The sequence below is a fragment of the Muntiacus reevesi genome, chromosome 18 (genome assembly GCF_963930625.1).
Source record: "Muntiacus reevesi chromosome 18, mMunRee1.1, whole genome shotgun sequence".
NCBI lineage: Eukaryota > Metazoa > Chordata > Mammalia > Artiodactyla > Cervidae > Muntiacus > Muntiacus reevesi.
In genome coordinates, this window is record NC_089266.1 from 28,901,263 (window position 1) to 28,928,054 (window position 26,792).

The window sequence follows — 26,792 nt, forward strand, 5'->3', positions numbered from 1 at the left end:
AATTCTACATCCGGCAACAGTGTCAAGGTTCTCAGCTCTCCCTGCCCAGCACATGCTCATTGGTCACGAGGGTTCCCTGTCCACTACAGACTCCCACTGTCCACACACTGGGACTGGGAACTTGCCAGGACTTCTGATGGGAATGAAATCAAGCAGGATCCCCAAGTGTAAAGAAAGATGCTCCCTTAAAATAAACATTCTCCTATTCATTTATCAGTCAATTGGTTAAAGATTTACTTAGCATATATTAAATGAAAAGAAGTATGTTTAACCAGTGTAGAAAGTTCAAAGTAGTGTAATGTACTTTTTGAACTCCAAGAAACTCAAAAATGTTATTGAGATAAGAAATAAACCTATCAAAAATGTCAAATACAAAACTGTAACAACCCATAAAATGAGCAGAGTGAACTCTATTTCTATTGACAATTTTAAGGCAGAATTGTCACCCTTGGTACTATTAACATTTTGGGCCAGATGTCTCTTTCTTATGAGGGCTGCCCTGGGGATTATAGGCTACTCAACAGTACCCCAGCCTCAATCCATTAGATGCCACCAGCACTCCACCCCCCTACAAGTTATAACAATCAAAAAAGTCTGCAGTTGAGAACAACTGGTCTCAAAAAGCCAAACGTACATACCAGAAAATTCAAATTTACTAACTTTAAGGCGTGTATTAAATAACACACAAATAACATAATCACAGGTGATACATTTGGAAATATCTAGTACCTTCAATGAATTCTCTCTAGATAATCTACACTTGCCAGTTTTTCAATCTGCCTTCTCGAGGCCCTCTACCACTACACAGAGTCTACACCAAGAACAGGCAGGCCAAGTGGAACCGTAAAAATAATACTGGTACACAAGAGGGAAATTATGTTATGGCAAATATTTACTGGTATCCTATAAATTAAAGGCACTTACCTCTTCAGGACTAATTTTATTTTATTTTATTTTTTTTTTAAGGACTAATTTTAAAGCTGATATTTAGAAGGTGTTTGCATATCCCAAGATTTAAGTTTTGCAAAATTTTATTAAATATTTGACTTAACGTTGGCTTAACTGCTAGGAACAGATTAAACTATCAATTGTTTGGCAGAAATATTTAATTTACATTTACATTTACATTCACATTTACATAATATAACTTTGTTCTAAATCTACAGATAGAAGTAATTAATGCCTCAAACATACACTGAATATGTTCCATGTGCCAAGCACCTGCTAGACCTTAAGGAAACAATGAATAAGACTGACTTCCTGGTGTAAGAGGATAAGGAGTCTTGGAAGGCTTCACAGAGAAAATGATCCTTGTGGTGGGTCCTGAAGCGATTACACTCGACAGACAAGACAGGCAACACAGGGACGCCTGTCAATGAGGCAACATCACAGGGTAAAAAGCACTGTCATCGAGGGGACACTCACACCTGTTCTGGTAGTGCTAACAAAGGAGTCCAGGCCTGCAGGCTGGCCAGGCAGGCATGTGAGCCCTGAGTAAAAGGCTGGGCTACTTGGGAGAAAGGGGGGAATCAGCAAAAAGTGCTATTTGGAAATCACACTGGGGATCTCAAATATGAAGGATAGATTAGAAAGAAAAAAAAGACTGAAGGAAAGAAACTCAGTACCTATGCAAGGTGATGGCTTAAAATAAGCTAGCACCAAAGGAGGGAGAGAGAAGCAACTGACCAGACCAACACTCAGGAGGCAGGACTGAGGCTCCTCATTGATTAACCGAATCTGCAGAGTAGCAAAAAGAGAGAAATCGATAGTTTCCAGGACAATGGCCTCGGTGACCAGGGGTTTTTGGCACTGAGTACATTTGCTACTGTCAATCTCTCTCTCTCTTCTAGTGAAACCAGTGCCACAGTAACTTGCAAATCATTCAACCAAAACATAAATGTTTCTGAAAACTACACTCCACATCCCTCTTTCAATATATATTAGAACACTGAAATTAGAGCACTGACAAATATTTTTGGGATCTACAACTGGGAAGGGTGACAGCAAATTAAACTATTAAAAATAGTCCAGAAGAGTCTGTTTAGAGACTAAATGAATCTTGGCCTCAAGTTTAACTATAATGCAGAGCACTTTTTCTCTCAGTAAGACAGTTTTAAAGCTAACCATCAGCGTGAGCAGTTTTCTGCTTCCCACTAATGTCCTAAATAAAAGAAGTTGCCTCTCAGATCATGGTCCCAGTCTCTCAAGACATGTTAGGCTTAACTGCAACCAGCATGTGCTGCTGACAAACAAGAGGGGGACAACCCTTGTCGCCCACCACTGCTCTCTGCCTTCTGTGTCAAAATGGGTAAGGTCATTCATGAAAAGAAGCACAGATGGGGTGAAGGTCTGACAAAAGGCAGCTGGCGAGGAGCAAGGTGTGGGTAAGGGTCAGGAGTGAGGAAGGCTGCATGCTCCACTTCCGCCCCCGAGGACCTCCACCCTGACCCCTGGGGACCCCCGCTACCATCTAGGGCCTACTGCACAAGCACTACCACAGCAGACAACTAGCTACAGTAGATACAAAAGGAATTTGTTTTACAAGATGATTTCTATTGTTACTGAGTTAAAAACAATCTTCATTGTAAGTCTAATATTAACACAGATTTCAAGCTAGGTTCTTCTCTTGTACACAGAATGTGTAACAAGCTGAGTGTACAAATGATGAAATGGCAAGAAGAGGTCCAAAAGGAACTTTTGGCTCTGCTGATGGGCATCGAGGAAAATGTACCACACTAACGAAAAAGAGCACACATATATAAAATAAACACAAACCGAATTCTCTGTCACATCCTAGTCAGGCAACCGCACAACCCACTAACACTGGAACTGTTTATTAATCCTGTAAGAGAAGGCTAATTAAGCAATTCAATTAATATCACTGGATTCAATGTGCTTGAAAAAGTAACTCATACTAAGAATCCAGTGTTTTTATAAAATCCTTTTCCATCATCACCAGCTCTGATCCTTATTTACTTTACCCTTGAGTCACAAATTGACCTGAAGCCAATCAGCCCACAGAAGTGCTTTATTGTTCTCCAGTTTGTTTTATAAAAGCAGGAGACTTTCTATAAAATCTATTTTCCCGGGTTCTCCTAAACAAGGGAGCACTGGTTGGCCATGGGCACATCCCTACCCTCCAGGCCTGAGGGGTCCTCATCACTTACTCCACCCACTGCCTTTCACCCTCACTGGATTCACCTTCACAGAAGCTGTTCTGTCCAATAAGTTGGACTGATTTTGAACCCAGTCAAGAAACTGGTACTAACCCGTAGTTCTGCCTCCTGGTGACAATTACCATCATCTTGAGTATTGGGTCTCTGATGACTCAGTTATCCATCTATACACACACATCCATGCACACTTGACTCCAAGACCACTCGTGTAAACCCTTACGTAATGACTAGCTCACAGCTGTTTTTCTCAAAGCCATTTCCTTTAGGATCTGGGATAATATAGCTGTAGGCTGCCTGTGTAAGATGCACTGATTCTGGTGACTTCACTCATAACAGGGCAAACAACTGAAACAACAACCCTAACTTCTGCAGATTGTTGCCTTTAACTGACAAGCCAATTCTCTAGCACAGTACATAAAGCATGCAATTCCTCCTTGAACGGGGGATTCTGGAAGACCCATGATAAACAGCTCTGTCTCAAGGTTCTCTTTACGTTAGGGGGAAGTTGGTTTCCCTTTAACTGCTAGTTTCTGGGCTGGATTCTGGTCAAAAACCAACTTCAACATCACAAAATTATTCATAGAACTGAGGTCCAGGTTCCCTAAATCCACAGACACTTAAATATAAGCATGAAAAGAAGAAATTGTTTTAACGGACCTATAAAGACAAAGGTCTACCTGAAGGTCAGTGGCTTCATACTTTCTAACTAAAATTCAAACTACACCCCAACCCTCAGTTCTGAAGCAGATACTGCAAGTCATTCCCACATCCAATGACCCATTCTCTACTACAACAGTGGCGTCGAATGTTCCTTATAAAGTGAAAAGCCACAGAATGGCTGTATCATGTGCTACACACTTCTTAACACCATTCAACAGGAGATTTGGCTGATAAAATTATACTGTCAAAAATAAGTATTTATACCATATAACATGAATATGAAATACTAAATAATTTAAGACACAACTATCAACTTTGCTTCAGGTGCATAAAGAAAAACACCAAGCTTCAAAATTCAAGAACATTCAAAATTAAAGCAGAAAGCAGGTTTTAATACAGTTAACATTACCACAGAACAGAGACAACTGGAGAAGGTACAGCCCAGTGGTCTTCAAGCCCTGAGCCACCAAGGAGTGGCTTGAACTTACCCGGTTTTCATCATAAATAATCTGGACAACACTGCGGTGCTTCTGCTCCACGGGAGGGGGGGACACAGGCTTCTCAGGCTCTGGAGGCTTCGCGGCCTCCTCTTCAAGCTGTTGCTAAGAAACCCAGAAAAGGAGAGTCAGGCATCTGCTACACGTCAGCCCCACCAGTAATTATTCACCAGAGACAACACATGCTTCTGAGCAACGCTTCACTGACTCTACAGGGTAATCACTTAACGGACAAGGGTTTAAGGACCCAAAGGCCCTAATGAACCCAATCAGATTTATTTTGACTAATAACTAAACAGCATAAGTCATCTTTTGATAGATAAACCCTTTTGTATTCTAATTCTGATAAAGCAAAATATTAATATTTAAAGCAAAATAATAAGGGAATCTAATAGCAAAGAGAGATAAGGCCTTCTTCAATGAACAGTGCAAAGAAATAGAGAAAAACAATAGAATGGGAAAGACTAGAGATCTCTTCAAGAAAACTGAAAATATCAAGGGAACATTTCATGCCAGGATGGGCATGATAAAGGACAGAAACAGTAAGGACTAACAGAGGCAGAAGAGATTCAAAAGAAACAGGAAGAGTACACAGAACTAAGCAAAAAAGGTCTTAATGATCAGGATAACCACGATGGTGTGGTTACTCACCTAGAGCCAGACAACCTGGAGTGTGAAGTCAAGTGAGCCTTAGGAAGCACTACAACAAACAAAGCTAGTGGAGGTGATGGAATTCCAGCTGAGCTATTTAAAATCCTGAAGCATGATGCTGTTAAAGTGCTGCACTCAATATGCCAGCAAATTCGGAAAACTCAGCAGTGGCCACAGGACTGGAAAAGGTCAGTTTTCATCCCAATCCCAAAGAAGCGCAATGCCAAAGAATGTTCAAACTACTGGACAACTGTGCTCATTTCACATGCTAGTAAGGTTATGCTCAAAATCCTTCAAGCTAGGCTTCAGCAGGATGTGAAACGAGAACTTCCAGATGTACAAGCTTGGTTGAGGAAAGGCAGAGGAACCAGAGATCAAATTGCCAACATTCCCTGGATCACAGAGAAAGCTAAGGAATTCCAAAAAAACATCTACTTTTGTTTCATTCACTATGCTAAAGCCTTTGACAGTGTGGATCGCAACAAACTGTGGTAAATTCTTTAGGAGATGGGAATACCAGACCACCTTACCTGCCTCCTGGGAAACCTATATGTGGGTCAAGAAGCAACAGTTAGAACCTTACATGGAACAACTGACTGCTTCAATAATAGGAAAGGAGTACGACAAGGTTATATACTGTCACCTTGTTTATTTAGCTTATATACAAAGTATATCATGTGAAATGTTGGGCTGGATGAATCACAAGCTGGAATCAAGACTGCTGGGAGAAATATCAATAACCTCACATATGCAGATAATACCATTCTAACAGCAGAAAGTGAAGAGGAACTAAAGAGCCTCTTGATAAAAGTAAAAGAGGAGAGTAAAAAAGTTGGCTTAAAACTCAACAGTCAAAAAACTAACATCATGGCATCTGGTCCCATCACTTCTTGGCAAATAGATGGAGAAACAGTAGAAGCAGTGATAAATTTTATTTTCCTGGGCTCCAAAATTACTGTGGACAGTGACTGCCACCATGAAATTAAAAGACACTTGCTCCCTGGAAGGAGAGCTATGACAGAACCTAGACAGCGTATTTAAAAAGCAGAGATATCACTTTGCTGACAAAGGTCTGTATAGTCAAAGCTATATAGTCATTACGGATGTGAGAGCTGGACCATAATGAAGTCTGAGTGTCAAACTGATGCTTTTGAACTGTGATGCTGGAGAAGACTCATGAGTCCCTTGGACGGCAAGGAGATCAAACCAGTCAAATCCAAAGGAAATCAACCCTGAATATTAATTGGAAGGCCTGTTGCTAAAGGTGAAGCTCCAATACATTGGCCACCTGATGTGAAGAGCTGACTCACTGGAAAAGACTCTATGCTGGGAAAAACAAGGCAGGAGGAGAGAAGAGCGGGCAGGGGATGAGAGGGTTAGATAGCATCACTGACTCAATGGACATGAATCTGGGCAAACTCTTGGAGCTAGTGAAGGACAAAGAAGCCTGGAGTGCTGCAGTCGATGGAGTTGCAAAGAGTCAGACAAAACTTGGCACCTGAACCACAACTTAAGTAAGAGAATCTCAACGTATGAAGGTATTGCATCTGCCTCTATCACAAGGACCCTCTGTGTCCCTGGAATAATGCTGTTCTGTGTTACAGACACACAATATTTGCTAATGTCTGGCAGAGAGAGCACGGTAGAACACTGAAGGGTTAATTAACCCTTAACTCAGCACAGCACCACCCTCTACTCCACTCACCCATAAGACTTTATATCCTACAGTGAGGAGGCGGCAAAGTCGAAAGCACATTAACTGCTAGTGTGTGCAGCCACAACGCAGGAGGCTATCTGAACTACTCTGCCCAGATTCAGCCCTAGGGTCCCCCTTTACAAGTGGTTTGATCCAAAGACCCTTTCTAGTTCTTACCTCAATCTGGAGCAAGTGTACAAACCCCTCATATGTGAAGTGGGGATATTCATCCTACCTATCACACAGTTTTCTGCGAGGATTAAAGGACTCAGTATATATACTGTCAAGCACAACTATAAATGGTCAGTGAGTATCACCTACTGAAGTAAGTAGGGACTGAGCTTGGTTCACTGTTTTTTGTCTTCTATCACCCCAACTGATACCTAGTAAATGCTCAACAAACAGCTACATGTGATACCTAGTAAATGTTCAACAAACAGCAACATGCATATAATATAAAAAGCATTAAGGTAAAGGTGGTAAGTCTACTAAAGGCCCAGTGGAAAAAGATTACCTACATTTTCAAGTTAAGACTGAGAGTCAGGTTCCTCATCATGTAAGTCAGATCACAACCAAAGAAAGGATAAATATCCTTCAAGAGGGAAGCTTTGAGGTCCACTTCCACTTTGGAACAGAAAGGACTCATGCAACCTGCTATCTGTGTAAGCAAATGATAGTATTCGGGGTTCTGAGATCATTCTCATGTTAATGAGGTCTTCAACCTTGCCCTTTTATTCCTTTGCTCAGAAGGCCTTCTTTTAGAATGTCCATTAAGTAGGTGTAGAGAAAAAAAGAAACAGGTTTCAGGAAATCACATTTTGTTCTCCACAGTTAAGTAGCCCTGGGACAAAACCACAGACAGACACTAGACAAGCTCATAGATTCAAATAGACTAGTGGTTGCAGGGGCAGGTGGAGACGGACCAAGTGGGTGAAAGGAGTCAAAAGGTATAAACTTCCAATTATAAAATAAGTAAGGGATGCAGATGTAAACTATAGCTGACCATAGTTTGGTGACTATACTTAACAACCGTTTATTGTATAGTTGAAAATTGCTGAGAGAGTAGATGCTAAAAATTCTCATTAAAAGAAAAAATATCTGTAACCATATGCAGTGAGAGATGGTTAACTAGCTTTACTATGGAGATCATTTTGCAATATATATAAATATAAAATCATGATGCTATATAATGTTGCGTGCCAATTTTACCCCAATTTTCTTTTAAACTGAGAATTACTAGGAAAAAGAGACAAATCAAAAATCCAGATATCTACTGTATTTCTACCTCAATACCACAGAGAACACAAAGGCCAGCAATCAGTCCAAAGCTGATTTATAACAGAGCTGAAAGTGCAGCTGGAAAAGGATGAACTTCTTAATTATTTATTAATATGGGGGAAAAAATATTGACTTCTGTTTTGAGGCAGACACAAAAATTCAACTTCTGGTGGATTAAGAATAATGTGATGAGAAACTATAAAACTTCTTAAAAGATGATAAACTCTTTTAATGATCCCAGGGTAGTCACAAAAACTACAGAAATTCTGTTCACCAAAAATGCTGACCTAAATATGAGCAAAAACTATAAAACCCAGAGAAGAAAACATAGGTATAAACTCTCGTGACCTTTGATTAGGCAACGAGGACTATGGTTCTTAGATATGACACCAAAAGCACAAGTAATGAAAGAAAAAATAAACTGAACTTCATCACAGTTAAAATTGAAAGCTTTCTGCCCTGGTGTGACTCCATCCTGCTCACCGCCCTCTGCAAGTGCAGTCACTCACCTCTGCGCACCCTCTCTCCCACCTACATGTGTGTCCCTGGGGCCCTGGAACCACCTTTCAGTTGCCAACAAAGATGACTTTAAAGTGGATGATGATGAAGATGAGCAGTCATCCTGAGACAGGTCAGTTATACTCAGCGTGGACTCTGTCTCTCTCCTCTCTCCGGAGGTCAGTTTCAGGGCTAGTGCAAAGGATGAAGCGCACACTGCTGAGCAAAGGTGGTCCCAACCAAGCAGCCCTGGCCACGTTAACTCGTCCCTGGGGGACTGAATGCCACCTGTGGTCCAAAAGTGGGTCTGGGCCTGTGCTTATTAGTGGACAGCTCTTAGAAGATGCAGAATAAGAAGATGAAGAGGAGGATGTGAAACTCTGGAGTATATCTGCAAGTGGTAGCAAGGTTCCTCAGAAAACAAGCAAACTTGCTAATGAAAAGGAAGCTGAAGAAAAAGCTCCAGTAAAGAAATCTATACAAGACACTCCAGCCAAAAAGGCGCCAAAGCAAACCAGAATGGAATAGATTCAAAACCATCAAACATCAGGAGCAAAAGTCAAGAATCCTTCAAAACATACAGAAGCCTGCCAGACTCCTCTGTCCATGGAATTTTCCAGGCAACAATACTGGAGTGGGTTGCCATTTCCTTCTCCAGAGGACCTTCCTGACCCAGGGATCAAACCCGTCTCCTGCATTGCAGGTGGATTCTTTACCACTTGAGACATCTGGGAAGCCCTCAAAACACACACTCACTCACAAACCTCCTAAAACACCAAAAGGACCTAGTTCTGGAGAAGACGTTAAAAGTAAAACTGCAGGCAAGTCTAGGAAAAAGCATAATGAACAGTCCTCATAAATTAAGACAGAGAGAGAGGAAAAGGAGATAGAGTCCAAGCTGAGTATCACTAGCAATTCAGACCAAGTTTTCTACTTTAATCTCAACTCCTTCTCCTGATTTATCCCACCACCACCCCCCAGGCTGGAAGCAATCTCACTCCTGCTTCATAAAGCACTTGTGTTTGATGGCTATGATTCAGTGAATCTTAATACTTTGCTTTCATTTGATTTACCTCTTTGACCATGTTTTAATCACTTTTATATCTCCTTAGATGCTCAGTAGAATTTGAATGAATCACAGGAAAAAACAGCTCTGTACATCAACAAACACTATCAGGATAGTGAAAAAACAACCCACAGAATGAGAGAAAATATTTGCACATCATATATATGAATATCCAGAATATATAAAGAACTCTTACTCAACAATAACAAGACAACCAGCTTAAAAAAAAAAAAATGGGCAAAGGATCTGAATAAACAGTTCTCTAAAGAAAATATACAAATGACCAACACACACATAAAGAGATGTTCATCACTGATCACTAAGGAAATTAAAATTAAAACCACAATGAGATACCACTTCACATGCACTAGAATAGCTATTTAAAACAGTGAAGAAGAGAGAGGGAAACTTTCCCTCAGACACTGCTAGTGGAATTTAAAATGGCACATCAACTAAAGTTAAAAATATGCAAAGTTCAACACTATTCTTTAGGGAGACAAACATTCCAAGAATGTACTAAGCAGTAAAATAAAACACTTACTTGTTTTTTTTTCAGTTTAAGGATCTGCTGCTCTACTTTCGCAATTTCTCGATCTACACGATCCATACTCTGTATTAACTCTTCCTTTGAAAGTTTTGAAGGTGAAGCATTTTGATCATCCCCACATGGTTGCCCAGAGATTGGAGAGGAAGGAGCTTCATGTTTGACTCCAAATGCCGGGTCCTTTAAAGAAGAAAATCAAGAACAAATGGTTTCTCACTAAAGATCAATGTCAGCATCAAGAATCTCTTAACAGGGACTTTCCTGGTGGTCCAGTGGCTACGACTCTGGCTCTCAACGCAGGGGGCCCGGGTTCAATATCTGGTCAGGGAACTAGACCCCACATGCCGCAACTAAAAGATCTCATGTGCTGCAACTAAGACCTAGTGCAGGCAAACAAATACATAAAACAAAAATATTTTTTAAAAAAGGCACGATGGGTTCATTAAAAAAAAAAAGATTCTCCTAACTGAAAAAAAGTGAATTTTAAAAACTTAGCATATGTGCTCCCTTTCTACACAGTAGGCCTATAGTAGCAATTTTCTCCCTTCTTCCCGCCCACCCTCCCTCTCACACACACACACACACACACACACACTCACACACCACTGACGTTCACAGTTCAGACATATCACTGAAGATGGTTAAGTGGCCAACCAGCCTTTACTACAATACTGAGACACACAAAGAATTGCTGCAGAAATAATGATGCAATCACAACACAGGAAGATGCCAATTCCTCAGCCATTTTGTTGTAACGTCTGAACACATGCACTCTGTGTGCCCACCCAACTAAACAGCTACAAATGGCCATTCCTATCAGAAGTTTTCAGGCTTTCCAAGGGTTAATACTGATGTGTAGAAGTCTGGGGAATGACCTAGAACTTTTGTTGCTTTGATCACTCTCAATGAAGAGCAACTAAGCCTGTCTGCCCCACAGCGCACGTAACATCTCTTCAGTCAAATGTACCTCCTCATTCCAGCTCCATACTGAGCAGGGACTACAGTAGACTGAAGGCCTCCACCCAAAACCTGCCACCCTGCCAATACACACTCGCACAGCCTACTCATCTCCAGTACAAGGTGAAGATATGAGCAATACTGCAAAGAATACAAATTTCAGATTAAGGCACTGATTCTCTTTAGGCTGTAAGAAATCTAGAATGATCACAGTTCATAAGACCACAGGGCCCTCAATGTATTAAACAATGACTAACTGTGAGAAATCAATAGTTCTAACCAAGAATGCACTTAAATATAGCCAGAGAGTTGTTCCAAAACACCATGGAACAGAGATTAACTAAAACATAACATGTATATTCCTAAAAATCTGATATTCTGTAACCTAATATAGCTAAATTAAGGTTTCTGGGGAAAACAGGATTATAGCTATTACTTAAAACCTGTAAACTTTGTAAGCAGAGTATTAACAAAACAACAGCAATTCTAATAAAATAATACTGTCAAAGCTCCAATACCATTTGCATTCAGACTACAGGCAATCCTTTGATATCTGTAAACCCTGCAGTTTATACATCCTCTGTTAATCCTTCAGGTCATTTGCTTCCAGTTCAAAATAGCACACTTCATCATAATGTTAATAAAAATCTGATTTGTGGTATAAAGACTTTGCTGTTGTTTAGTCACTAAGTCGTATCTGACACTTTGCGACCCCATGGACTGTAGCCCACCAGGCTCCTCTGTCCATGGGATTCTCCAGGCAAGAATACAGGAGTAGGTTGCCACTTCCTTCTCCAGGAGATATTCCTGACCCAGGGATCGAACTCATGTCTCCTGCACTGGCAGGCAGATTAACCTTTAAAAACATAAAAGGACAGGAAAAAAGGTCTCACAGTTTCTTTTCAAGATTCCAATCTTCATTAGTTAGTTTAACACTGAAAAGCAGAGCAGTTATTGAATTAACTAAGCTAGCTACTACCTGCACTAAATGAAAACTACTGATAAATGCAGACTTTTCAAATCTTTTTAAGGTCTTCATCTATCTAGCAGGCTAATTCTTAATTATGAAAGCTTGATCTTGAGAGCTCTAAAACATTCATGTGCAAGGAATGATCATTCACCATGGATTTCCACATTACATTAACATCATTCTCTTACATATGCATATGAGATCACCTGTGTTACAGAACACATAGAATACCACAACAGATTACATTTCGACTCAGCAGATTTTGAAAATGCTCCTCAGGTGATCTGTCTGACCTGTGCCCTAACAACTACTATTACAGATCAATATTTCCCACTGACTTCATCTCTAGTTAAATATTTAACAAAAAACAAATTCCTGTTTACAGTGCCTATCATCTGACAGGCACTAGGCAGAAAGGTAAACAAAAAAGGCTTGCCATCAAGGAGCTTATAATTTTGTGGGGGGACATTCTGTTAGCTATTTGGGGGGGGAGTTAAATTTCTATTCCACATATCACAATAAAAGCCAAATAATAATATTTATATGAGATTTATTAGCAAATCACAAGTAGCCTCAAACAAAAGGTATTCATATTATACTGAGTACAGGAAAGTCAACAGCAAAAGACATTAAAAAAAGATTGATGAATCAAAATAAAGAACAATTTTCTCTTTATCAAAATAGGAATAAATTTACAAGGCAAACAGGAAAAATCATTTGCAAAACGTGAACTCTAACATAAAATAAAAAACACATCAACAGAAAACTAGGCAACAGATATGAAAAGCAATTCATAAAACAGGAAAAAAGGAAAAACAAATGAAAAAATGTTAAATTTTAATAACAAGCAAATAAATGCAAGTTAAAAATTTATCAAACTAACAATGATCTTTTTAAAGACAGTAAATATGTGGTTTCAGTATGGACACACAGCAACTGGGCGCCCTTACATCATGCTATCAGCAGTAAAAACTAGTTTTCCACTTTTTCAGGGCAAACTGGATATACCCAGGAAAACCTTAAAATACACTAACAGGAATTTACCTTAAGGAAGTAAATAAGAATGTAAACCAAAAAAATGAACCTAGGGAATTCCCTGGTGGTCCAGTGGTTAGGCCTCCACACTTTCTCTACTGAGGGTACAGATTTGATTTCCTGGTTGGGGAACTAAGATCCCACAAGCCGCACACAAAAAAGAAACAAACAAACAAAAAGTCAAGCTAAGAAAATTATGTCATTATTCTAATGAACAAGCAGGTAACCTACACGTGTGACAAGTAAGTTATTTTATATCCATACATGGAATATGACCAAAAATACAACTGTAAACTTAATGACACAAAATGAACCTCAGAACGTATTTAAGCAAAAATAAAGTCATACACAATGCACAAAGTAAGCACAATAAAATATGCACAATTATTAACGACAAACTGGTGAGACAAACTCTTCCTTCAAGCTTATCCAATTTCATTCTTCTCTAAGTGAAGAAAAAAACTAACAAATGCTAACCCTTTCAAAATCCCGACTTCTGGGAAAAAAAAAAGGAAAGTCATGACTTACAGCTTAGTGGGGAAAGAAGCAGGACTAGGAATCAAGAGGTCATGCATGGGTTTTTCATTTCAACTCAGGAAACACTGCCTAAGTCACTTGTTTTTCTTAACATCCGTCTTCTCTACTATAAAATGGAAATCAGCTGTACTCTAATATAAATGGATGAAGTTTTAAGCTCTCTCTCTGCCAAAAAAAATCTATAGCTATAAATTACATTTGTGTTCATTTATTCAGCCTTGCAAGAAGACCTTTATTCACCTCTTTCTTTCCTTCTTTTTTAAAGGCTGCAAACATTCCTTATAAACCCACAGACTATAATATAGATATTTCACATGGTGAAGTGGGTCTCAATATTCCTAGGAGCTTAGTTCATTTCTAGCTCATCACAAAGAGCTTTACCCACCCAACTTACTATTTTTAAAATTTCAAATTTACATCAGAGTTGACAGACTAGCTCCACTAGCTTTCATCTAGCTTCACCAATTGTAACATTTTGCTATATTTGCTTTATCTCTCTGTATACATATACATACACCTACCTTTTTTTTTTCCAGTTGATCTATTTGAGAATAAAGTGCAAACATATTTACTGTCTTTTATTTAAATCACTGTTCACTCCATAAAAACTCAAAGAAAATGTGTGGGTATTTAGTTATCTGATATCAAGGTGGAAAGGGCCACTAGCCCTAAAGATAAACAAACTTTTTTGGAAAAAGATTTAAGAACAAAAAAGCAAAGATAAAGAGATATTAATATATGATAGTAAAAGGGTTAATACTTTCTGTTAAAAAAGTATTTTACGGAATTAGTTTATCTTTCTAAAACAAGTATTTATTTTATACCTACTAAGTGCCAGGTAATTCCTGATCTGAAGATCTAATGACAAGCAAAATAGTTAAATATGATAAATTGAGGAACAAAATAAAAGTATAATACAGAAACATGCATGTCACCAAAGAAAGGCAAATAACAATAAACAAAAAAGGAAAAGAGGCATGATCTTAATAGAACCTTCTCATAAACCCAAAACACATATTGTTTGAAATATCACGAGATCATTGGAAGGACTGATGTTGAAGCTGAAACTCCAATACTTTGGCCACCTGATTCGAGGAGCTGACTCACTTGAAAAGACCCTGATACTGGGAAAGATTGAGGGCAGGAGGAGAAGGGGACAAGAGAGGATGAGATGGTTGAATGGCATGACCGACTCAATGGACATGGGTTTGGGTGGACTCCGGGAGTTGGTGATGGACAGGGAGGCCTGGCATGCTGCGGTCCATGGGGTCGCAAAGAGTCGGACACGACTGAGTGACTGAACTGAACTGAACTGATTGCTGTTGGTTAGTCACTCAGTCATGTCCAACTCTTTTGCAACCTCATGAACTATAGCCCACGAGGTTCCTCTGCCCATAGCATTTCCCAGGCAAGAATCCTGGAGTGGGTTGCCATTTCCTTTAGCAGGGGATCTTTTCCCAACCCAGAGATTGAACTGGCGTCTCCTGTATTAGAAGGATTCTTTACCACTGAGCTATTGTTTGGAAGCCCGCAATGAGATTATAGCTCATATTAAAAGTAGTTATCACTAAGAGAATAAAAATTTTTCTTCACAAAAGTTATAAGCATAGTTAAACCTTACCTAAAATATGTCTTCTCGCATGTAATAAGTTAATAAACTGCAACTGAATTTAAGGGAATTATTTAAAATTCAATTTAAATTTAACAGAACTGTGGTAATCTTGAGTAGCTCTGACTACATTTTACAGCCCAGCAAGCCAGTACAAAATGCTTGAGAGTCATTCAATAGCAATTTTTCTTTACAGCAGTCCTCAGATTGTTTCTCATTTACCAAAAAGTCAAAAGTACTGACTTTAAAGTCTGGAGTATTAAGTCTGTGGCTTTTTAGTTTTGTTTAAACAAAATTTTTACTTTCCCACAGCACTAACCTTTGGTGAATGGAATAACTGGTCTTTCTTTTAGGCACTGTGCCTGAATGTGGCTAAATACACATTTCAGACCGACAATTCCACAGGGTAAGAAAACAAATATTTACCTTCTTAGCATCTGCAGAAGACCTCAACCCTTCTGGCAGCGTGTGCACTAAAGGTAAGACCGCAGCGCTGACCCGCTGGAAATGGGAATCAGAAAGCTGCTCCAGACGCGGTCTCTTGGAGTCCAGTGAATCATGATCCCCTGGGGAAGGGCCTGGGTGAAACTGCTCATATCCAGTTCTTCTTTCTTGAGGCCTGACACACACACAGAAAAGAATAACTTGAAAATGTTTAAGTAATGTACAATATCCTGCTAATATCCCTGGCTGGACTTAGAATGAATGAGCAGTTAAATTACTTTCAAAGTGAAACCACCCCCACCCCAGGAGAACACATACCTCACTATTAAGTCCTATTAAAGTTTTGATTCTAATAAAAAAGTTTCCTCTTTTCTACCAGAAGGCGAGGTGGGAGTAGAGGTGGTAAAGTAGTGAAAGATGCAACAGAAGATTCAATATGCAGAAAATTTAAAAGATGCTAAAGAATATCCATAAAATAAATATTTTTAAACCCATGCCATAACAACTGAATTAATATAATCTAGACTAGAAGAGCCACCCTTTTCAACCAATAGTAAAAGCAAGCAGAGAAAAAAAAAACTTTCAGCAACTGCCACATGGAAAGATAAATGCCTTGAGTTGTGAGGTATTATCAAGACTTAAAAACAAGTCTCGAGTGGGAATGCAATATTGCTTTGAACACATAATTCTGACCCCCAAAACATGCATTCTGTCTAATTTCCCCCAGTACCTAAGTATCTTGAAGGTCTGGAATCTGGTTTCAATTTCCTTACACGATATACCGTACAGAGTATTTACAAAGTATTTCCAGACGTGACACTTTACTTGTGGTCAAGGTTTAAATGAACATCTCACAAAACAACCTTTCATTTTGAAGTTAATCATGGGGTTTTGTTTTTAGTATAGGTGATAAAACATACTCTGAGGTTGATAATTTTATAATACTTCAAAAATTTGAAATCTCATTCAAGACATAAGATCCCACTGTCTCCTTAAAATTCACAATGATATTACAAAAAATACTGCAATACAAAGTTTCAGGAATAAGACAAGGATGACAGTTTTAGTCACTTGTATTCAATATTGTATTGGGAGTTCTTATCAGAATATTAGGCAAGAAAAAGAAGCATCCAAATTGAAAAGGAAAAAGGAAAGTATTTCTATTCACAAATGATATGATCTCACATGCGGAAAACTCTCAAGAAACCACAAAAAATGTTACAGCTAATAAATGAATAAGGTGAAATTATGAGATTAAAAAAAATCAACATGTAAAAATCAGCTGTATTTCTATACATTGACAATGAATAATCTGGAAATGAAATTAAGAAAACAATTCCAAAAAAAAAAATTTCATTTATAATAGCATCCAAAAGAATAAAGCAGGAATGAATTAGACCACGGAGGCCCAAGACTTACACACTGAAAAATCACAAAACATTGCTGAAAGAAATTAAGGAAAATTTAAATAGTAAGACATCCCATTTTCATGCACTGAAAGACAATATTGTTAAGATAACAATACTACACAAAGCTAAGTACACATTCAACATAATTTCCAGCAAAATCCTAACAGAGTTTTTTTGAGACATTAAAAAAAAAAAAAACCCCATCATAAAATTCATGGAGATGGGAATTCCCTAGTGGTCCAGTCATTGACTCTGTTTTCACTGTCATGGGCCTGGGTTGGATTCCTGGTCAGGGAACTACGATCCCACAATACAGGTGGTGCAGGAAAAAAAGATTCATGTGGAATCTCAAGGGACTGCAAACAGCCAAAACAATTGTAGAAAAAAATATATAGATAAAGTTGGAGAACTCACACTTTGCAATTTCAAAACTCACTACAAATATACAATAATCAAGAGCATGGTACAGCCAGAAGGGCAAACCTACAGACCAACAGAATACAACTAAGAGCCTAGAAATAAACTCTCACATCTCAGTCAGCCTCACCAAGGCTGTTGAGACCCACCCACAGCGCAAGGACAATCTCTGCAACAAACGGTCCTGAAGAACGGAATTCCCACACACACAATGAAGTTGGACACATATGGATTAAAAATCCAGAACTTAAAAACTCTTAGAAACAAAATATAGGGAAAAATCTCCTGACCTTGGACTTGGTAGTGAATTCCTGGATATCACACCAAAGGCAAGGCAACAAAAGAAAAATGTAGATGATTGGACTTCATTAAAATAAAAAATTTTAGTACATCAAAGAACACTACCATGAAAATGAAAAGACAAACCACAGAATGGGAGGAGATATATGAAAATCATGCATTTGATAAGGCTGCAGTATCCTGCCTGACGCCCACATTCTTTCTCCCCAGCTCTCTCTCTGACACATTCTCTCTGCTTCAGTCTACCCACCCCAAATCCACCCTCCACAGAGTTTTTTTGAGATAAAGGCCATGCCCCTGGACACAGCATTGAGAACCAGGGCTGTTGCTGGCCTTCTTGAAGACTTTGTGTGGAACTTCTATAAGTAAATGCAACCCTCTGGGGCCCTTAGCTATGTCCCCACAACTGGGCACCCCTGTTAAGGACACAATCCACAAAAGCTAACTAACTTCCAAGGATCACATTTTACTTCCAGCCTCTCCGCCTGAGAGAGTGACCAAAGCCAGAGGGTGAGGTGTACCCACAGCTGGAGGAGAACTCCAGGAAGCCAGGGCACAGGACAATTAAGAAAAACAGAGTATTGAAAACTCTCACTCCACCAAGAAATCAAACTATTCCCCATTTCAGCTTGCCAATTCTTTTTACAACAAAACTACTCATGCATAAATAAATACATAATTTACCATTTAAAATTTCAGAAAAAAATTTAAATGAACTATGAAAATCTTGGTGAAAACAAATACAATTTTATATTGGGAGTTAAGCATGTAATGTGCTCTTTAACAAAGTATTTGCCTTTTAAAAACTAATACTGTATGATGGCGTGGCCACTTTGTACACAGTCTGGTAGTTTCCCAAATAGCAAACAAAAGGGACCAGCACTTAAATCCAGCAGTCCCACTCCCAGTATGTGACCAAGAAAAGGGGCATGTGGGGCTTCCCAGGTGGCGCTAGTGGTAAAGAACCTGCCTGCCACTGCAGGAGATGATGGAGACAGGGGTTTGATCCCTGGGTGGGAAAGATCCCCTATCCACCCCAAGATTCTTGCCTGGAGAATCCCACGGACAGAGGAGGCTGGCGGGCTACAGTCCATGGGGTCACAAAGAGTCAGACACAACTAAAGCATGCAGGCGGAGTATAAAGGGGTATATACACAGCCACAGAAAATTCTGTGCTTGGATGTTCACAGTAATATTATTCACAAAAGTCACAAAGTGCAAACAACTCTAATAGCTATCAATTGATGAATAGAAAAATAAAATGTAGTACTTCCAAAACAACCAAAAAAATAAAAATCCCACCAGATTTCACACTAAAATACCTGTGCAGACTCTTAAATTTAAAATTTCCTACATTTTACTTTCATCATCTCTTAGTACCATCTTTAAATAGTTTTAAAGCAAATTTATCAAATGGATTTTTTATTGTAATAAACCTTCATTTAGGGGTAATATAAAGTTATTTAAAATACTGGCCCATGAAGATCAGTCAGAATTATAATTTATCATGTTTATTCCCAGCTGAGGGAGACTCCTGTCCAAAACAAAATTAATTTCACCTAAATTTAAAAATGTATAAATGAGTTGACCTCTTTTGTTGCTCAAGGGAAAACCAATTATCTGAATTTCAGAGAATCTTTTATAGTATCTGAAACTACCTCAGTTGTTCTGTATCTACTTAATTAAACATCCAAATACTCTAGATGTTGTGTGTTAGTCGCTCAGTCGTGTCCGACTCTTTGCGACCCCACAGACTGTAGCCCACCAGGCTTCTCTGTCCACGGGATTCTCTAGGTAAGAATACTGGAGTGGATTGCCATTCCCTTCTGGGCTAATTTTTCCAATGACATCTAGAAAACATGATGAATGATATTCACACAGAAATAACTCTTTTTGTGAGTGCTGTATTTATAAAATAATAAACATTGGCTAACAAAAAAATTCCAAGAATATATTAACAGAACTAAGTAGCAAATCATCCCAAATCCCACCACATAGCAACAGCTGTAATCAGGGGTGAGTTTCATTACCAGACATCATTTATTTCTACATACGGATGTATGGACATACAGGCAAAAATAAAACAGAAGAATCACATATTTTTTAAATACAGAATATTAAAAAAAAGAATATTTGGTTTATTTTTATACAGATACATATATGAGAAAAAAATGAAATAAGGCTTAAAAATGGAAGGAATTACTACATTCCAGTTAAACACTCCTTTACTCCAAGAAATCAGTTCCTTAAAAATTCTTTCAAAAGGGTGAAAGTGAAAAGGGTAAGGAAAATAATTATGAAAAGCACTGAGAAGAAGAATTTTTTTTAACCTATATTCCTTTTCAGAAGTCATCAAATCACTCCAGGCACACTTTTCAAATGCATAGCTTTAAACATTCTCCCAATACTTATTGTATCTCTGATTTGGGACATTTACATTATTTTACTTCATCAAGATTTAGTACTAACATCCGATGAGGAACCATGATTCCTTGAGATGTCTCATATGCATCCTCCACTTGAATAGGTTTATGGCTAGTGTAATCCTTTGACCATGGCTTCCATTCCTTATTCAACTGGATTGCATCTCTGAGAAATTCTTCAAGAAGCTTTAAATAGTGTTTTCATGTCTAAAAATGTCTGCCTATTGCTTTTAAACATATCTGATATAATATTTTTGGATCTCAATTTCTTCTCCTCAGAACTTTGTAGCTATTGCTATCAGATTCTTTTCTCTTATTGAGGACTTGTTCTGCTTGCTAGATTCCTGATTCTTTTACTTACCCTTAAACTTTAATAATAACTCAACCAGGATCTGTCTCAGTATTGATCATCCTGTGTAAATTTCTCCTGGAGCAAGATATGTACTATCAACCTACAGATTTCTTCCCTCATGTTAAAGGGGAAAAAAGGTGTGTGTTTTTTTTTAATTATGAGTATCATTTCCTTTCCCTTACTAGATTCTCCACCTAGGAAACACATGTTCTTATGACATGCTGGATGATTTCCATTTGCCCTCCGTATTTATCCACCTCTTTCTAATTGCTTTGATCTCTGTCTCTTTCTTCTGCCTTCACTCTGATTATCTCCAGACCTTTCTTCCAGAACAAAGGTCTGACTTTCAGCCACATCTATCTTATCCCTTGTTCCTTCTCACTTTATATACAGAATTTTAAATGTGGCCTTGGGGGCAAAGGAATGTCCAATCTTTCGCTTTATCTGATACGGCTGTCTTATTTTGTTTTTAAACACTTCATTATAAATTTTAAGTTAAGTGCACAGCATTCATGGGGCATGTTGTTTTTCGTCTTCTTTACACACAGGGGTCTCTGTTTTTGGAACAGTGCATTGCTTCAGTCTTCCTTTCCAGGAGTATGCTTTCCTGGTTCATGGCATCCTTTACCCTCCTGCTCAGGCAGGCTATGAGCAGCCTTACATAGATTCGCTCTGTGGTGCAGAATGGCGGGGCAGGGGTGGCGGGCGGGTTTCCTTGCCCATCCCCACCGTGCCTAGTATGTGTTTATCTACAGATGAAGGACTGGATATGGCTTTCTATGTAATTCTCTACAGCCTGAGGAAACAAGAGAAATGGGACGAGTCAGGGGAAAACTCAACTGGAGCTGTAGCCCTTAGCCTTAGCTCCACCAGTCACCCATGTAAACCAGTTCTGAGGGTTCTGGCTCAGCACTTTGCAAAATGGCACCTATAACTGTCCTTACCGCGGGACGGCATAATGAGGATTCCTAAGTCAACCGTTCACCACTTCCACTTGCATTTTCCCAAATCAAGGGCAATCATGAGAAATCTTAGGACTGTACTAACCTTTCTTTCCTCAACACTGCTTCTTTGACAGTAGAAGCAGGAATTAGAAGGCCAAGTTGAGAAAGATTCTTCTCATTTCCTTCCTTGAATGCCACTCTTCCAAGTTTATGGCAGTGGCTGTATCCTTTCCTTCTTTATGTGCAGGGTGCATTTTTAGCCCTTTCTTAAACTCAGCAGAGGAGAGTGATGTGACTTCTCTTCATAATCTTCACCAAGAAATGTATTTTACAATGATTTTAAACATGGTTGAATAATTTCAAACTTTTTATCATCTTAAAATCTAAACAATTAACATACTTTTTAAAATAGGAAATCAGGTTCTTTATAAAACTGCTAAAACAAGGACTCAAGAAAGGTGATTTACTAAAGGCAGTTATTATATTTCAAAATACTTTAGATTAAGAGTGAGAATGGGAAAAAAAAGACGGGGCAAGGAGGCGCGGAATTGGGTAAAAGGCCACAAAAACAGTAATGACACTGGAGAGAATGAGTATTTAATATGGACGAGACCAACATTAGCTGACAAAATACCCACTATCCTTTGCAGACAATACCTTGTTATCCTCATTTTTACAGGTAGAAAATGAAGGTCTGAGGAGTCTAAATCACTGACTGGCAACCCTGGCTGTGAATAAGAAAGATGTGGGCCTAATCCCAGAGACTAATTTAATTATTCTGAGATGAGATTGGGTATCAAGCTCTTAAATCTCCCCAGGTGCTCCTAATATGTAGGGTGAATTGAGAACACCAGCTTATACAATGTGACCAAGACCCCAAGAGATGACCAGGATTCAAATCTAGGTCTATCGGACTGCCCTCTGCACAGCATTGACTCTGAACTCCAGAAACAAGGTTTTAAGAGTTTATAAACTATTATGGACAACTACTCCAAAAGGTGAACAAATATAAAAGTGCTCAAAATACAACTGTAAATGACTGATCACAGCTTGGTTAGTAAGACTATTAAGACTAAATATAACACTGAATTGAAAGTAATAAGATAAATGACACACGTGTGGTTTCCACATACTCCCCAAGTTCAGTCCTGGGTGGAAACACAAAAGAGAACCTGTTACCTGTCAGAACCCGGGTGAAACTCTGAAAGTAGGGAAGGCCTCCTGCGAAGCTGCTGCTGCTGCTGCTGCAAGAGCTGTGATGCCTGACTGACTTCAAGATGAGAAGAACGGTAATCAGGGACCGCAAATTCCTGGTAGTAAAATAGTCACACATTAATTATTAGCCAACAAGCAAAAAGCATCATGCAACCAAACCAAGGGCAAATGTACAAAGGCAGCTATGTCCAATAAGCATGCGAAGAAGCAGCAATGGTGATTTCAATGCTTCACTGACCTAATTCTCTCCCATAACCTAAAACAATCAACATTAATTGTGTATCATTCAAAAGAATTAAAAATGAAATTTCGTGTTCAACCTGTGTTTGATTTATTTTTCTAATAACGAATCACAGTAACTCCTAATCTGTACTATTTACTTAATAGGATCTCAAACCCACGTGTGCAATATGAAATCCTAAAAAGCATTCCTATCTTAGATTTAAAATGGATAAGCTGGAAGGGTCACAGACGCCATCTAGTTAAATCCATGTACAGTCACAAGTGAAGAAACAGAGGTCCAGAGGATCAGTATGCTATAGCTAAGAGTAACAGTTTCCATCATTCTAGGTGGGTGTTTTTATGTTTATCTTCCTACTTTTTGAACAGACACATGTAAAGGGCAAATACAAGCAAAGACAGCACTGAGGAATTTTCTCAGAACACAGTAGAGCACAAATATGTAGGAATTACAGGAGAAAAGTTAGAAATCTCAGCTACAGTAAAAGGCTCTAACATTTAATATCCATCCACAGGTGAGAGGCAATATTCTAAGAAATAAAAAAGCAGCATTTCTCAGAAGTTAGAAAGGACTCAGTCCTCTCCTCAGGTTTCAAAGGGCCTAAGAGAAAAGTTGAACATATTTTAAACATTAAACCATACAGGACATATCAGAATTTTAGAAAACCAATGACAGAAAACTATCAGTCATAAGACAGAAAAACTTGGTTTCCTACGAAGTAAAGGATCATAATAAAAAAAGACTTCTCATCAGCAACACTGAATAGAACAAAACAGACAAATACATATTCCAAGTTCAGAGGAAAACAAATCTGGAACCAAATCACCAAGGGAGTTAGAGAATGATTTCCTGAAATATGAATTTGGGTTCCCTTAAGTGCTTGGCTGAATTCCAATCTGTAATGCATAAGAGAGCACAGTCCTATCTTTAAAAGGGTGGACCAAGAACAACTTCCGAAGAAAGAACTATTGGAATGATAAAACAAGCAATTCCCAGAGCTCCCACAGGGCCAGTGAAAGTGAAAGTCACTCAGTCCTGTCCAACTCTTTGCAACCCCATGGACTGTAGCGTGCCAGGCTCCTCTGTCCATGGAATTCTCCAGGCCAGAATACTGGAGTGGGAAGCTGTTCCCTTCTCCAGGGGATCTTCCCAACCCAAGAATCAAACCAAGGTCTCCTACACTGCAGGTGGATTCTTTACCAACAAGCCACCAGGGAAGCCCTACACAGGGCCAGAGCTCATTTGAATTTCCTCCAGCCAGAGACAAGAAACTTCACTGAATATACAAGACATTTAGTAGATACCCCAGAAGAGAAAAGTTCACAACTGGAGGATAGGGTTTCCCTGGTGGCTCAGTGGCAAGGAAATCATCTGCCAATATGTAGGAGACACGGGTTCGATCCCTGGTCTGGGAAGATTCCACATGCCCCAGAGTAACTGAAGCCCATGTACCACAACTCTAGAGCCTGCTCTAGAGTCTGGGAACCACAACTACTGAGACCTCGCGCCCTAGAGCCCATGCTCCACAACCAAAGAACCTACTGCAATGAGAAGCCTGTTCACCACAACTAGAAAATAGCTCCCACTTGCCACAACTAGAGGAAAGGCCATGAAGCATCAAAGGCCCAGCACAGCCAAAAATAAACAGATAAAATTATTTTTAGCTTTTTTAAAAAAAGAAAATACAGGGGGAGGGAACATTTCCCAAGCTAACACTCCTAATAGGCTGAATGCTCTCCTCTTAAGATCAGAAACCAGGCAAGAACATCCACTCTCACCTTCCACTCAACTTGGGACTGGGGCGGGGGCGGGGAGGGGGGTGGTTCAAGCCAGTGCAATAAGTAAGAAGGAGAACAGACAACTAGGGTGGAAACAGAAAAGCAAAGCTGTCTTTATTCTCAGGTTACAGTATCATCTACAGAGTTAATCCTGGGGCATTCATAAAAAAGCAGGAAGTAACAAGTAATTCTGCAGGATACAAATTAATATACATAGCAGCAGTGAACTGAAAACTGAAATTCAAAAGCAGTACCAGTTACAATCCATCAAAAATACTAAATATTTAGGAATAAATGTGACAAAAAAGGTTCATGACCTGTACACTGAAAACTAAGTGACTGGATACATACATAAATTGTGGTATATCCATATCCACCAATAAAAAGACATTACCAAGATGTGCCAGAACACAGATATATTTCAAAAATATGAGACATAAAAGAAACCACTGACAAATGTGTTCACACGAAATTCAAGACAAAGGGAATCTGTTGTGATGGGAAGCAGATGGGTATCCTGGGAGCTGAAGTCTGTACGAGGTGGGGGAGGAGGCCTGAGTTGGACATGGAATAAGGGAACTTCCGGGGGTGGCAGAAATGCTCTCTTCATTTTGGTGATAGTCTTATAAGTGTATGAAGCTGTCAAAATGTACACATACAATGAATGTTAGTATATATAAACTAAACCCAAAGTTGATTTAAAAACAGTAGCAGCAACAATAAGCTAGGAAATCAGTAATCAGATGAACAGCACTGAGGCAGAAAGGACACACAACCAAACATCAACACCTAATCACAGTTAAGAACCTCAGTGGAAAAAAACAAAGAACCTTAGTGAAGAGTAGACAGTGACTTCTTCAACCAAAAAGGGCATCTACAAAAAACATGAAACTAATGACCATTTCATCTCTTCCCATCTTTTTTCAAAGCTTACACCCAAGGCCCTGGCCTGCTCCAAGCTGGTAATTTCATCTCTTTTTCACAAGGTAAAACAATCACACAAACTTGTCTTCCTACCATCAAATCTCCCAAAAAGGTAGAAGTTCTTTACTAGGTCACAAATAATACCAGTAGCTACATAAACACACATACAGAAAATCTAAGCTCGAGACCTGGCTCTCACTCAAGACACCAAGTCTTCCATCCAACTTAATGCTCAACCAGAACCTGGTGCATAAACATAGCTCTTAACTTAGAAACTCTAGGTCATTGACACTCTATCAACAACTCCCACCATCAGAAGCAGAGACATGGCCAACTCCTGGAATCTGGCATACAGCCACAGTAAGAAGATAAATATAATTAATTCTTAACCTTTGAGAATGGTTCCTGCCACTAAATACATACATATACACACACACACATATAATTGTATTTGGTTTCTGATCAACAAATATATTACACAGAAAAAGTAGAGAGAAACACAGAATACATACGCAATTTGCATAATATCTATTCCTTACCTGCTGGTGACGGGTGCTGGGAAAGGTGTACTGAACAGAGTGGGGAGGATACCGACTTTGTTCTGTGCTGAATGCTCCTTGGTTGGGAGGATAACCTGAACTTGACATTATCAGTAAGGATGTCCTCACCAGGTTGTGAGATCAAGTGCAACAAACAATCATGCTTCTAGGAAATCACCTGTACAGGATGGGAAAAAAACAGAAGTGATAAGAACTAATGCACCAAGGGTGCTTCTAATAACTTACAACCATAGCTGCTTAAACAAAACCACTATTATCAGTAAAAGCTTTCTCCCATTTATTAATACTTACTCAGCTTAACAGAAGTTACCGAACTTTAAAACCAACAATGGGTCTTTTTACTGAAAAGAAGGTTCTTTAACATATCACAAATAAAACCAATAGCTACATAAAGTGAACACATAAAATCTTAGCTTAGGAGCCAGCACACAGCAGCAGCTCAGTAAATACCTTTCTTTCAATAATTATCTGAGACACAAATATTAAACATTACAAAAACAAAAATCTATGGCTGTAAAACTGTAAAAAGTCAATTATTAAAAGGATTCAGGAATAGTTATAAGGTTAAGTGTTTGTGCAGAGGAAATATTGTCTTTATTCAATAATTCGGC

General features: G+C 38.9%; 1 protein-coding gene and 1 long non-coding RNA gene across 19 annotated transcripts in view; both read right to left on the minus strand.

Annotated features, from left to right (window-relative positions):
- NCOR1 (nuclear receptor corepressor 1) overlaps positions 1-26,792 on the minus strand; it is a 115,402-nt gene that overhangs the window by 73,390 nt on the left and 15,220 nt on the right. For all 18 annotated transcript variants that reach the window (XM_065909117.1, XM_065909124.1, XM_065909111.1 and 15 more), the window contains exons 2-6: positions 26,161-26,338; positions 22,643-22,773; positions 15,601-15,793; positions 10,064-10,246; positions 4,325-4,438 (exon numbers count right to left, since the gene is read on the minus strand). In XM_065909117.1, the coding sequence (XP_065765189.1) occupies positions 4,325-4,438; positions 10,064-10,246; positions 15,601-15,793; positions 22,643-22,773; positions 26,161-26,268 (729 nt within the window). In that variant the 5' untranslated portion in view covers positions 26,269-26,338. The remainder of the gene's footprint in view (positions 1-4,324; positions 4,439-10,063; positions 10,247-15,600; positions 15,794-22,642; positions 22,774-26,160; positions 26,339-26,792) is intronic.
- Positions 19,762-21,817, minus strand: LOC136149140 (uncharacterized). The gene is made up of 2 exons (XR_010659632.1): positions 21,567-21,817; positions 19,762-21,315 (listed from the first exon to the last, which is right to left on the minus strand). It is a non-coding gene; the product is annotated as an uncharacterized lncRNA (long non-coding RNA).